Here is a 14858-nt window from a genome sequence, read left to right on the forward strand (position 1 = left end):
ACAAACAGATGATGTCCGGTTGCAGTGGTCATGTCCTGGCCGCTGTAATCGGAAGACACTGTTTCGAACCGGGAGAAGTATTCTGACACGTCTTCCTGGGGTTTCTGGCGGCAGGCAGTCACTATCGACCAGTCCACCTTCTTTTCTGGGATCAGGGTTTTCAGTTTCTGTACAATTTTGTCTGGGAGTTCTAAAATGGATTTCAAAGGTTTCTGTCCAGGCTCTCGTTGTCTATCTATGCCATCGAGTTGTAACCAGGTATGTCCGAACAGCTCAAGGTGGTCGACTTTCTGGATTTGCTTCCACACATCAGCTGGCAGACATAACCCGAAAAACACATCGATGTCAGCTAGGGTCATAATTGTTGAACCTAAGGCTGTACCTAGTTCAGTGTAAAAGGCAGTGGGGTTTTTCCGTAAATCGGGCAGAGATTTTCGAAACGTCAGAATATCTTGCCGATCCCATGGTTGGTAGACCCAGTTATAAACTACCCTCCCTTTCGCATCTTGATGGTTAACATAATCGTGCGTTCCCAGACCTCGTGGGGGAACCCAGTAGGGAGCGGCCTCCCTTATAGGCATCATGGCACTAGCTTGTTCTATTCGAGGTTCGGTCGCTACAGGAGCCGCAGGTTTAGCTTCCAACCCCTGTTCAGTGAGGTGGCGGAAAACTTCAAGCGTACACGTGAGGAGGTCCGTCACATCACATTCGCCCTCATCCCCGATGTCGACCTTTCTATATAAAGTCGTTAGGCTCTCGGGACCTTTGTCTCGATATCGGTCCTCATAAGCATTTAGGGTATGGTAACAAAATCGCACAACAAAGTGTCGTCTGTGGCTCTCAGCATATGAGTTGTACATATCCATTACGTACTCCTCACTCTCCTTCCGTTCCACTAGGGTCTTTACTATCTTGTCGATCCCTGCTCGCTCATCCTTGCTCAGCCTGTTTATTCTAGTGGAATCTTTCTTTTGGGCCTCAGGTTTGTCTAATACTGCTGCTTGAGTTGTATCGAGTACAAGGGGTTCGGCCGGCGCGGAGGCCATGAGGACCGAGGCCCTGGTACTATTCTCATCTGTGCTTGGGGGCTGCGGATGCTGTACTAAGGGTCGAGAAGGGGCATATGGAGGGGGCATGTAGATGATTGGAGGACCCAGTAATAGATCATCGTTCGCTCGCTGTTTCAAGGGTAACTCGGGGTAGAGCGTAGAGGGTGTTCTGACAGGACACTGACTCGATATTTCGGACTCTTGCTTCTGTTTGGCTTTCTCTCTCTCCTTTATCTCTTCCTCTAACTTTCTGGCAGTTAGGTGAGCTGCTTTTCGTAGTTCTTTCTCTAATCTGACTTCGTTTCTCTTTTTGCGTTGTTCTGTTTCTTTGCACCACATGCCGAGACTATCAAGCATAGTGGGCGTTGTTTTATTGTTACGAAGGGCTGTTTCCAGCACGTTCATTTTATCATCATCGAAGGATCTTATCAGTGGCCACTGACTTCCCTGATCCTTTCTTGTATATTTGTGCCATAGCTTGCTATAGCGATTATTCCATGCTTCATGAACATATCCTTATTAGGGGTGCCTTCCAGTGGAGCTGGATGGTTCATCTCTAATAAGCGGTCCGGGTTGAACCAACTACCAATCAGTGGGGAGAAGATAGGCATGACAGATTACAACAGGGGACGAAGGTCCGCACTACCTATCCTTCACTACTTGCAAAGACTAGACAGAATATTTCTATTCTACGTTATTTGCAAACAGAGAATATCTCAAAAGAACCAACTTCGAACAGTCAATGTTCGGACAATCAATCAATCAGTGGGGAGAAAAATAGGCACGACAGATTACAATGGGGGACAAAAGTCCGCGTTACCTACCCTTCACTATCTGCAAAGGAAGAGAGAATATTTCTATTCTTCCCCATTTGCAGACAGAGAATATCTCAAAAGAACAAACAATCGAAGAGTAATACTAGTATTTTCCAAACAGTCAAACAATCGTTTCGCAATGTGTCGTGTTACACGACCTTACCCGGACCGCATGGACAGTTTCTCGTCTTCCGCATCCAGCGCCCGATCATCCTCTATTCTCCGTAACCGTCGCGGCACTCCTGATGGTTCCCAGTCAGGACCGTAGATCACTCGAGAGAGGTCTGCTCGGAACCGGTGAAGTTCGGATGATCGGCTGCCAGACGAGGGTCTATCGGGCAGGAGCTCTCCCGATCGTTGCAGTGGTTCACTCTGTCGTCAGGACCTCTCCCACTGGATCCACGTGTCACTGATGGGCCCCACGTTTGGGACGCCAATTGTAGAAAAAGGTAGGGCCGATGTCGACCAAGAACCTTTAAGTATTGCCCGGCGTTAACCACCTCTCATACCACTCGAATCTATCAAACAAAGAGGCAGGCGCTGGAGACTGGAAGGCAGGAAACAGGAGTTTATTCAGACGGAGCAGAACACGTCAAATCAGACAACAGGGTATCTTCTTGAGGTGCTCTAACCGCATCTCTGAGGCCTGGCCTCTTATACACAGGTTTATGGTCTTTATTGCAGTTTATTACATGTGGCACATTCTTGCAAATACTTTGATGTACGGAAAGACATCCTCGGAATCCCCGCTTCATGCCCGTTCCCACACACATTTACAGTAGAACTCCCCACCCCGGTCTCAACAGGTGATGACGGTCGCGCAGCTGGACATTCCTCCGATTCCCGGAATGTGTGCGGCTGATCGGATCTCATGGGGTGGGGGCTTTGATCAGTTGCGGATCCTTTGAAGAGGGCAGCTTCCTACTGTATAGGGGCAAAAAACTGCATCCGCAGGGCCAGGTGGTGGCCTGGGAACGAGCCGGACAATCGGGCACAGAGGAAAGGGGGTTTATCAAAGGATACGAGATCATGAAAGGGATGGGGGAGGTGTTTAGCTGGGAACGGGATGTGGTTCCAAGGCAGGGTTGCGCTGAAGGGGAGGTTTATGGCCCAAGCAAGTGAGAGCGGGGGCTGTCAGCGTGCGGGGGGGATGCTTGCGAGGTTAGAGGGAGAGAGAGACGCGCTGGCTATCGGCAGTGGGCAGAGAGGCCATGGCATTCAAAATGGCTGCTACTTACGCGCACATACAAGCCTGAAAAGGGACAAGATGGCGCCGATAATGTTGATGTCGCAAACTATATTTTAACACCTTCAGCATCTTTCATGGAAGACTGCTTTTCTCGTGGCAATCACATCTGCCCGCAGGGTAAGCGAGATACAAGCCTTATGCTCTACAGAGCCTTATCTCGTTTTTCAGGTGAATAGAGTGGTGTTATGTACTCACCTGAGGTTCTTTCCTAAGGTGGTCTCAGAGTTTCACATCAACCAGTCAGTAACTCTTCCTACTTTCTTTGCCAATCCTGCCACTTCGGGTGAGAGAGCTCTGCACTCTTTAGATTTAAAACAAGTGTTGAAATTCTATCTTGACAAAATAAAAGTGTACGAAAGTCTGACCAACTGTTTGTGAATTATGGTCTGTTAAACACTGGTTTTCCTGCCTCTAAAAGGTCAATTTCTAGATGGATAGTGTCATGTATTATGTTATCTTATCAGTTGGCACAAAAGAGGCAAAGCTTCTACGATAGCAATGTATAGGAATGTACCTATTCAAGAAAGTTGTAAAGCAACCACATGGCGTTCGGATCATACTTTTGCATGCCATTACTGCCTTGATTCTGATACTCAGGCGGATGCTCAGTTTGGTCAATTATCCCTGAGAAATTTGTTTGGGTAATATATGTTCGTAAAATGGTTTGATATGCTGGTATTCTTCCGCAGGGTGTGGGGATGGGCTTGCTACTCTATTCAGTGCTTATGACTATTGATGAGTATCCCGTGGAAGAGAAGGTTAAGTTAGTTACCTGTAATCCTATTTCTCTTCCAGGGGTATACTCATCAAAGTACTAAGCAACCCTCGCTTCTCTCCGGGTGAATGCCCGGCCTATATATGTACCTGTTACCCATACTGTGATTACACTGTTATATGCCATCCAAAAGAACTGACCTAACTGTCACCTGTGGTGCATGATGGGAGCCTGGGGGTTCCTGGAGGTCTTAAAGGCACAGTGCCAATTTTTCCAAGTGTTTTCTATGTAGCCTGTCTAGGCTAAATCTGCCTCTATAATCCTGCCTTTTTTACCTTTGAAAATAAAGGTTGTGTGTTTCAAAGCAAACTCAGGGCAGTTTTCTTCTTTACATCTATCATATATGGTGACTTCTATGTCTTTATTTTGCCAAATGTAAAAGATTTACATGCAATGATGGCAGTTTTGGAGCCTAATATTGTGTTTTCCGGCTGCATATGTATATGTATATGAACATTATCTATATATATGGATATTTATGTATATATATATATGTAAATTTATGCATATTATTGGCTATTGCTCCGGGGTCCCGCACGTGGGCAGGATTATTCAGTGCTTATGACTTTGATGAGTATACCCCTGGAAGAGAACTAAAATTACAGGTAAGTAACTTATTCTTCTGGGTTGTTTGTGTTATGGTTCAGGTAGGAAATGACCTGTAGTTCAGACAGGACTGTTCCCATTGGAGCAGGGTCAAGACTGATTTGCAATTGGCTGGGTCCAAACTGAGGTGGCACGATGTGCAAAATGATGAAGGACGAGGATGCAACCTGAGTAATTAACAGTGGCAGAGAATAATTCAAGCATTCCATCCACCACTTTTTCCGTATTCTTTAGTATATACTATGGTCAGTTTGTTTTATTCCTCCCCTTGCTTTGTAGGAGTATGAAAAAATAGAGCTATTTGTACTGTAGAATGGGCCTTAAACAGATCTGGCTCATATTCTTAAAGTGCTGTATTTTGAGGAGCTTGAACATAATTATTTGTTCAAAAACTACTTTCAGGTCATGCTGCAGACAGCTCTATCTGTCTGGGAGACCCCATGTTACTAATATATTTTAAAAGTACATGCAACATCGGTGCAGAGAGAGTAGGGTTATGGCCATGCCTTTTCGGCTACTGACTTTGAAGGGTTTTAAATGATTCTCATTGTTTGAATAGGATGTCCATCAAGGCCATAACATGTCTTCAATGATTACATTGTCTCACTTGTGCTCCCACTGGTTGGAGGGCTCAAGTAGTTCTTTTGTTAGACTGATGAAGCAAGCTGTCCTGTGCCTTGTAATTGAGCGCGGTTGTGAGTTTCTTGATGTATTTACTATACTGATATGTGATAAAAAATGTATTGCTGGTTCGTGGAGTGTTTGTTCAGCAAATGCAGCACTACTTGTCTTTACACCAGGCTAAGGACATTTACCAGTCACCCTTGCAAAGTTCATCTGTTGTACGTTCCCGTCAATATATCACATTATTGTATCACCAGCTTTTTTTTTATCACAGAGTATAAAGACTTGCTTTCCCACAGGCTTTTTTTATAAGTGCACTAAATATATTAGTCCATCGTCAAAAGTATCTACCATAGAATGTTTGTTGTTTATGCCATTTATGGTTCCAACTTCCAAAACATACGCATTCCTCTGACTCGTTTTTATTACCCTCTTCTTAGGTAGTGATGTTTAATTCTGCCATTGCTGTATGTTCAATAAAGGAGGGCTGCTCACAACTTCCAGATCGTCATTGCTCTAGGGGTTGCATCATTAGTTTTTTTTTTCTAAGACAGCTCAGAGCAACACACTCGGTTGCCATACTGGTACCAACAATTTACCAATCAAAGCCAGATCTAATGACTTTGCCACTGCATGCTTGTTTAGATTTTATATTCTTTGAGCTAAAATGTTGCAGATTTGTGCGACTAAGAGTTAACTGTTTTGTCATTATTATTTTACAGTAAAAATAAATATGGATCTCTTTAAAGCCCCCACAGGATCAGGAGGTTGAACAAGAAACAGAGGAAACGATAGAGGACGAATTTGTTTATAGACCTCCGGTCTCTAAAGCTTGGGTTTCACTGGGCAGTGAAGCTGAAATTGAAGCAGAAAGAGTGATACAAGCTCCAGCCAAGGTGGGCATGAACAGTACGTTTGTCAATTACACATTCAAACACGAGAAAACAATATTAACATATTTAATCAAGCAATAGTATGCAAGTGGAAAAAACTGCATGCTTATTTTTTATCAGTTTCACCAAACCATGTCTCTCCCCTTTAAAAATACCCTGAGGCCCTTGCACCTTCTTGTCTGAATACTTTATAGTGCAGCATGATATTTTGATTTCATATTAACATTTCCATTTTGTGAACGAAACTTCCCCTCTCTGGAAGTGTTGGTTCGGTTGGATACATCAAATAGTGTTTATTCATGTCTTTTTTCATGCACTAATAAAATTATATTTCAGAATAGCTTCTGGACATTAGTTATATGTATCCTCCTATTAGCACAAGAGAAGAAAGTGGACAATGAAAGATGGCCAAGGAGTAGTTCCTAATACCTCACTATCCTGGTGAAACAAGTTCCTTAGCGGACCCTCTCCCATCCTTGATGTCTGGGGGAGGAAGGAAAGAATGTCAGCGTAGGAGATAGGGCAGTACCCACCAAGCATTGATTAAACCTGCACCCCTCTCGGGAACAGCTTCAGGTGTGCCACCAGCTGCCCAGTGCCCTACTCTTTAGGCTCTGGCCTGCTCTTTGCTGCTGCGTGCTATCACTATTCATCATCATGGACCCACGTTGATCCTCCATGCTCAGGTCTATGGAACAGCTGCTCTCTGGCCCCACATCCAAAGACCCTATGATGTCATTTGCACCCTTTGCTGTGGTAGGTGAATGGAGGAAGGGTTTTCCAAGCCCAGGCATCGCCCGGCGCTCCTTCACTTACAGGTGCTAGCCAGGGCCATTTTGGCTGTGTGCTCCCATTAAACACTGGGCCTCAATCGGCTGCAAAATCTCCGCTTTAATCATCATCTGATGTCTTCAGAGTCTAACTCCACCTTAGCAGATCATGGGGCGCTGTAGCGACATTTTGTTTGTTTGTTTGACTGCTCTTTAGGATATCTTTTATATCTAGTCGCCGGTCCAGGAGCTGATGATCTTCCTGACCACAGTCATCTTTCTCCTTGGCCATGCCCTCATGATGGGTTGAGTGCTTGAATTATTCTCTGCCACTGGTGTTTACTCAGAGTCACCTTCTGTTGATCAGTTTTTGCCCAATAGTCCACTCTACAGAAAGACCAGCAATATGCAAACAGACTTTGTCCTGTTCCAGGGTATTCTCGAATGCCCTAAAGATTGGTAATGTTACTTTTTTGCAGAAAACAATTACTGCAAGGAGAAAAACTCTAGTGCCTAATATCAAGCTGCCACATAACTACCTTAGATGGGCATTGTACTCAAGAAATGTGATGACTTGCGGCTAACTACTTACAATGATGAAAATAAACTGTTTACCCCACACCAATCTGGATTCCTTATAAGTTGCAAACCTGTAACAGCAGCACTAAAAATCCTAAACGATAGTCACTGTGTGCTGGATAGTTTAACCCTGGCCTGCTTGTCTTTCAATACTTATCCGTACCAGTTGATAAACTTGACCATCTGTGGCTCTTTCAGATTTATGAAACTTACATGTGCTTTGGTATAGAGGTGCTGAAATGCTTCACCTCTTTTCTTAAGCAATTATTCTGTATGGGAAGCTGCACCAATATGACAGCCTGTATTGTGCTCACTGTTCCCCAGGAGTCGAAGCTTTGACCTATTTTGTCCAATCTCCGTATGTAACATCTAAAGATCATGATTAGCCCTTCTAGGCCTCGTTGTATGTTCCCTCCCACTATCGTGTTAATGAAGTTATACACTTTGCTCCAAAAGACCTTGACCTTGGAGCATTCGTATATGATGTGTTTCAGATCCCCTTTCTCTTTATGGCAGTTCCAGCATTTGTCGGATTCTGTGGCGCCTACTGCAGCTAGTCGGGCTGTCGTCCAGAACATTCTGTGCAGTAGCCAGAACTTTGTTTGCGCTAGTTGAGGGGATACTTTATTCTTGGACGCTGAGACCCAGAGCTTGGATTTCTCCTCCTCGCTGAAGGTCCTGTTGTGTCTTGTTTCCCAGAAGGACATGGTTTTGGTGTTTATTGTTGACGTGAGTGGGCATATGAGTCTGTATAGATGAGCTGTTTGGTGGCCTATCTTGTTTAGGTTTTGCTTGATGATGGAGGAATAGCCACAGCTTTTCTAGCCCCTGACCTAAAATCCAAGGAGGGTAGGGAACTAGTGGACCTTCTGCTCACAGCAGCTGTCAAGACATTACTAGCGAACTGGAAGAACACTAGCAAAGCAACATTTAAGAGGTGGTTCAACTGGGTAACCTTCCTGAGAGGCGCAGACAACATCACCGCAAAACACTCAGCGAACCACACAGCCAAAGGGGAAATGTGGGCCGCCCTAGACTCACACCTTGGAACACACAAACCCCCGTAGACCAACATCACTCCACTGGTATACTACCCCACATTTCTTCTCTTCTTCTTCTTTCTCTCTCTCTCTCTCTCTCTCTCTCTCTGCCAACAGTACTGAGGGGCAACAACCACCTGCCAAGCAATCATTAAGCAATGCCAATTGTCATTAATGCCAATGTCGATATACATAAATGTGCATTGAGATCGTCTGTCCTGCCCCCGCGTCACTACTTTACTGTATTGTATTATACTTGTAAAAAAATAAAAATGTCAATAAAATAATTTTGAACTAAAAAAAAAAATAAAGATCATGATTAGGAAGCGAGGCATGTCTGTCTATCAATAAGCAAATGACACTCAGATCTACTTTAAGATGTCCTATATGAAACGTATCCATGTGTTAAAAATCTGTGCTAGCTTGATTGGCTTTAAACTTCTGAAAATGAATTCAAAGAGGTCAGAGAAAATAGAGTACATCCTATTAAGGTACCACATGATTCTAAACTTAGCGTTTATTAGCATGATGAATGGCACATCGGAAACCTCTCTACTGGATAATGAGCTTAAATTACTATGCATGCTGAACATGTAGCATCTAAAGGTACGACTAGTCTACATCTTTCGCCCAGCCAACTGGCTTTCGTCAGGCTGTACAGTACTTTGTTCTCTCCAAAAAGGGATTCTGGAAACTATTTTGGTTGCTACTTCTGCTTTTTTCCTACTGCCCATTTAGGCAGCAGTTACCTTTCCCCTAAGACGTATTTCTAGATCCTTTTAAAATCCAAAGTTAAGTTGAAATTGACATACTTTACTTAGACTGCAGTACTCTCAATCGACCTAAATTTTTTAATTCTGCTATTATTCTTACCTAAGAGTCATGTATAACAATAACCTGGACACTAAATCAATTCAACACATGCAAAGCGGCTACCCAAACTTTCTCAAATGCATATTCTCCATTATGGAATGCCCTACCTGTAATAATTAGATTTTCTGACTTTCTAATGATATGAAAACTCACCTGTCATATTCTTTGTAAATTAACTATTTCTCCTTTCTCCCTAACTGAGGATAATATTTTTCTGACTCTCCATTTTTCACTACCTCTTGTTAAGCCCATCACTATTAGTTTTTCTCCTTACCGTCTTCTTCTGAGCTGAGACTTCCTCTCACCCTAGATTTTGCTCTGTAGTTTCATTCCAGGAGCCTCTTGCTTCACCTCTTGTCCTCTCCTTTTACCCTCCAGAATGAATATTCCAATCTAGGTTTTGTTAGTTTTAAAGTGTTTGGGTTGTTCTACACTCCAAACACTGAAGAGAGAGAAAGAGGCAATACACTGGGCTAATGCCTGCCTTTTGGGAAACACTCAAAACACAGAATTGGTGTGACATCGTCTTAGCATGCATAGTGAATTGTCTTCCTAGCCCTAGTTTGTATATTCCTATCTACTTACTGGTAGTATCCCTGCGGAGAGGTGGGCAATTCCAAGAATTGGAGAAGATAGGCTCACTCATGTAATGTGACATGCTTGATCATTTGCCACCTCATCCCACCCCGATGAGATGAAAACACCAGGGCAGACTCGATCTCAGGGGCCAGTGGCGTAGCTAGACATCCGGCCTCCCGTGGTGGCCCCTGCGTTTTCTGCCCATGGCGTCCGTTTGAAAGAGCAAATAGGGTGAAGAACCGGGTTTTAGAACTCAGTGGCGCCAGGGAAAACGCCCGATGACACGGGACACTTCTTGATGATGTCAAAGACCAAAGTTTATTGGCTGCAACCAGGAACAGAGATCTGCGAAGCACAACACGGGTGGTTCGCTAGAGACTGCACAAATTCATAGAGCGGAGCATGGTCTTTTATGCCAAAAATCACATTCCAAAGTAGCATCGATTACACACAAACTAGCCAATCAAAGCGTGACATTTCCAAAGTATCGCATGACGACAATCCCATTTTCCGGTGTCCAGCCCACCAGAAATGACCAAGCATATTCCAACTTTCCTGTTCAATCAGGCCGGACAAACCCATCATAAAACCTTAACCCAAATCAGTGATTATGTCGTAAAGGAAGGAGCAGAAACAGATTGGAAGCAAGATAGGAAGGTGGGTGCAGTGTACTGTAAATTCAGCATGTCCTGATCTTTGATCTTTATCTGACCAGCTGCTTAACAAGGAACAGGCTCAGCGAGGTCAGCCTCGGGCAAGGGAGTCAGTTCGGCCAGGTCACACAGAAGTCAGCTAAGGTGTACGTGTCCCAAGGACTCGCTTGGCCGCAATCATCGGCCTATGTGAGGGCAACCACACAAAGTGGCTGCCGTTCACAAAATGGAACCCGAAGGTTCAAACGAAATCCCTGAATACGTGGTGTTCTCATTGATCGATTAATGCGAAAACACTCGTACACACCGCACTCGTGATTTGCGGTCCACTGACACCAAAATCGTCTATTTCTGACGACCTTTATTGAACGGGTTCGGAACCACCGAACCTCAGACCCTCAAACTACGGAACTGCAGACCCTCCTTTTGCCCTTAGATAGGCAATAAACCCAAACCTATGTCAATCTGAATCTAGGTCTATCATCATCAGATCATCGATATGTTGCTGTAGCATCATCCTAGTACTTAGTACCTCTCTCTGGACAGGTCTCCTCTCCTTTCACACGAAGTAGCACAAAGGCCACAAATAGCAGGAGCACACTGTACACAGAGACAGAACAGGAAAAGGATAGCTAAGATCATCCCAATGACCATCAGAATCTTCCATCCCCAAGTGGATATCAATCCCCATAACCATCCCATTAACGACCAATCTCCTTTGTCCATATGGACAGAATCGGAGATCTTATGTAATTTGGAAATGGCCTGGAAGACTGACGGAGCGTTGTCTGGAATGAAAACGCCGCAGCTCGATTGAATCAGTTTACATACTCCACCTCGGTCTGCAAGTATGACATCAAGAGCAACCCTATTCTGAAGTGTCATAAGTCTATCCGACTGGAGCTCAGCAGTCAAGTTACTAAGGGCACCAGCAGTTCCGACTATGGTGGACTCAACCACTCTTGTCAACTGGCGAATGTTCCTGCTGTTAGCCATCGGTCCCCAGAACGGCAGAAAACCCTTAAAGAAATCTCCCAACTCTTGCCCTGCAGTGTCTTCCTGACTGAAGACACCTCTAGCAACTCTCGTCTTATGGTAATCTGCCGCAGCTGTAAAGGTGGGAGGAAACAGAAAGGAAACAAAACATGTGCCCGAAAAATCAGGGGGCAACCATGTATACGCTTTGTCATAGCAAACAAAATAAGTACCCTTAGCGGCTAGAAATGCTTGGGAAGTCTGAGACGTAAATACGTAGGTGTCAGTACAGACACTCTTCCCTAGCTGAGCTTTCGGATTTTTGCCATTACCCTGCAGACAATAGCGACCCTGATGGGGCACTATCCAAATCGGTGGAGAACTTTTCGCTCGCTGGTTAACACTCAGACTAACTCCATATCCAGTAACGTCCCAACCACTATATGGTTCTTTCTCATCTTTCGGAATAGTCTCAACGGCATTAGTCCCTTTAACCATATCGACTATGCCTCTAGCTACAGCACTATTCTTCGGATTGTCTTTTGGTGAACTTAGGGGATAGACACTATGGGCATAGATGAACATCGTTCTGTATGCCCAAATAGAACCGTTAGGGCTGAAAGGCAAAACCAAGTACGGAATACCTTTATCGGTCGTATGGGGCATTAGACCACAAATCCAACAATTCGTCGTGTTCATAACTAACTGGTGTTGGTGCAAAAGTTGAATAAAGGAATTATTGGCAAATTCCAGTCTTCTAACTACTTCATGTTCAGGCAAAGGGTGAAAAGAATGAGAAGAAATAGTAGGTGAGGTGTAGGTTGCACAGTGGGAATAAACGTCACTTTAAAAGAGAATGTCACATAACCAATTAAAAATATCATTAAACTCAGTAGCATAAATAAGCACAATATTAAAAATCTTTTTCATGTGATCAGCTTGTGTATCTTACCTTTAAAACTCATTGTTTCTACAGGTCTCTCCAACTCGAAGAAATCCATCCTAACTAAATATGCTGCTCGCGTTGGTAGGGTGTTCTATGCTAAGGAATGCCTCTGTCAACCCAGGGCAACTTCCTTAGGCCAACCAGAACCTTCGACCTAGTGTCTCAGGCTTGCACTCCAAAGACTTGTCTACCGCGACCCTACAGCTGAACCCGGATGGCGGTTCGAAAAACAAAAATAAGTAGTTCCTCGGAGGAGAGTTAACCTGTAAACAGAAAAAATCATAAAAACTTCATTTATTCTTTATTAGTCCCACGACTCTTGGTCGCAAATTATAACGATCTTTCCCAGGCAATGTCTGTTCCTTGAATAGGAGTTCAGGCTCAGTAGTGTTCAATCAATTCAAAGGAGGCACATCTTCTTGCAAAAGATCGTCACTTTCTTTCTCAGTGTTCGTTCCAATCAAACGGGCATCGCTAAATGGCAAAAATCGTGGCACAGTTTCTGTTTCAGAGTCTGGGAGTCCTTCCTGGACCCACCGGTGGTACGGTAAGGGCAATGTGGCCCGCTTGCAATGTACGCCGTGGATCCAGTTTTTCTTGCCTTGCACTCGAACTGCAGAACGTGTAGACAGGAGCACTAGATACGGTCCTGTCCAGCGGGGCTGCTCATTCTTGCTCCGCTGAAAGTTCTTCACAAAAACCCAAGCGCCGGGTTCAATGGCGTGGCCTGGATCTTTGGAAGCCTGTGGCAGGCTATCGTAAACCTGTTGATGTAAAACACGCAGTTTAGCCGTCAGTTCGTGCAAGTAATCAAGTAGCACAGGGTATTCGAAATCACTGAACTTTGTTGGTCTTGGTACGCCCCAAATGTTCGCCGGGCGACCAAACACAACCTCATACGGACTCAAACCCATTCGTGAATGCACAGTCATTCTTGTGGACAAAAGCGCTAAAGGCAAAGCATCTGGCCATTGCAAACCAGAGCTCGCTTGGATTTTGGCCAATTTCAATTTTAAAGTGCCATTATAGCACTCGACTAAACCAGCTGATTGGGGTGATTTGCAGCGTGGAACTTCTGCCGGATACCTAATCCCTCGCATACTCTCTTCATCACTTGACCCACAAATTCACTCCCATTGTCACTCCAGATAATTCTCGGCAAACCAAACCTAGGGAAAAACTCTTTGATAAGGGCTTTCGCTGTGGACAAGGCAGTATTGTCTTTTAAAGGATAAGCTTCCACCCATCTAGAAAAGGAGCAAACAACCACCAAAACATATTTCAGGTTGTTGCACCTCTCCGTGTGGATGAAATCTAGCTGCAAAGCCTCGAACGGATACGTAGGAGGAGCAAAATGACCAGCTGGTGTTGGAGTTTCCTTACCAGGATTGCACATCAAACACACCATACAGTTCTTAACTAAATTCTCTGCACATTTGGGAATTCCCGCATTCTGCCAGACCGGAGCCAACAACTTGCAAATCCCTTTCACGCTGATATGTGCCATACCATGAGCCATCGTAACAACTGGAAGCACATACGCGTCAGGTAACAACCATCTTTGATGCTCAGACAATTCGGTCCAACAAGCACTCGAATCCAATCTACCCTTACTTTCTCTCCATTCATTCAACTCTTTCTCTGTAGCTTCAGCTTGATTGGATTTCACACTCTCAATCGTATCTTCACACATGCTTTTCGTTGGAACCCATCTTGCCGGACCAGCAACATACATTCGGCTCATCACATTTCTCGCAGTTTCCTTGGCAACTTCATCCGCAAACGCATTTCCGCGACCAACATCATCCGTAACTTTCTTATGGGCACTGCATTTCACAATCGCTACTTGTAATGGCAAAGTAAGTGATTCAAGAAGTTCATTCACCAACTGCCCATGCTGGATCTTTGTTCCATTAGAAGTCAAGAACCCACGTTCACGCCACAAACGTCCAAAACTATGAGCCACACCAAACGCATACTGACTGTCAGTGTACACATTCACTCGTTTTCCTTTTACCAACACACATGCTCTTGTTAATGCAATCAACTCTGCTGCTTGCGCTGAATTATGTGGGATACGTGCAGATTCAACAATCGTATGCAAAGTCGTAACAGCATATGCCGCAGTCGTATCATCATTCGGAAGCTTAAAACACGAACCATCAACCCACAAAGTACCATCACACTCTGGAAGAGGAGTATCCCTAAGGTCTATCCTCCCTTTCGTTTCTTCCTCAGTCCTAAGGAAACAATCATGCTGTTCTTCAACATTATCTGTCTCAACTGAAATCGGCAACAACGTGGCTGGATTCAACGTGTTGCATCTTTTAATGTGCACATGACTTGCTAACAAGGTCAACTCGTAACCCGACAACCGAGTACTAGTTAAATACTGTGTCTTGGTACGATTCAACAAGGTATCCACTGCATGT

The 14858-nt window shown here is 44.4% G+C and overlaps 1 protein-coding gene across 1 annotated transcript in view; it reads left to right on the forward strand.

Annotated features, from left to right (window-relative positions):
* DNAI3 (dynein axonemal intermediate chain 3) overlaps nt 1-14858 on the forward strand; it is a 1122635-nt gene that overhangs the window by 176944 nt on the left and 930833 nt on the right. Inside the window, exon 6 of the mRNA XM_086954055.1 lies at nt 5868-6014. Coding sequence (XP_086810181.1) covers nt 5868-6014 — 147 coding nt within the window. The remainder of the gene's footprint in view (nt 1-5867; nt 6015-14858) is intronic.

This window comes from Lissotriton vulgaris, chromosome 1_1 (assembly GCF_964263255.1).
Source record: "Lissotriton vulgaris chromosome 1_1, aLisVul1.2, whole genome shotgun sequence".
In the NCBI taxonomy this organism is placed as follows: Eukaryota; Metazoa; Chordata; class Amphibia; order Caudata; family Salamandridae; genus Lissotriton; species Lissotriton vulgaris.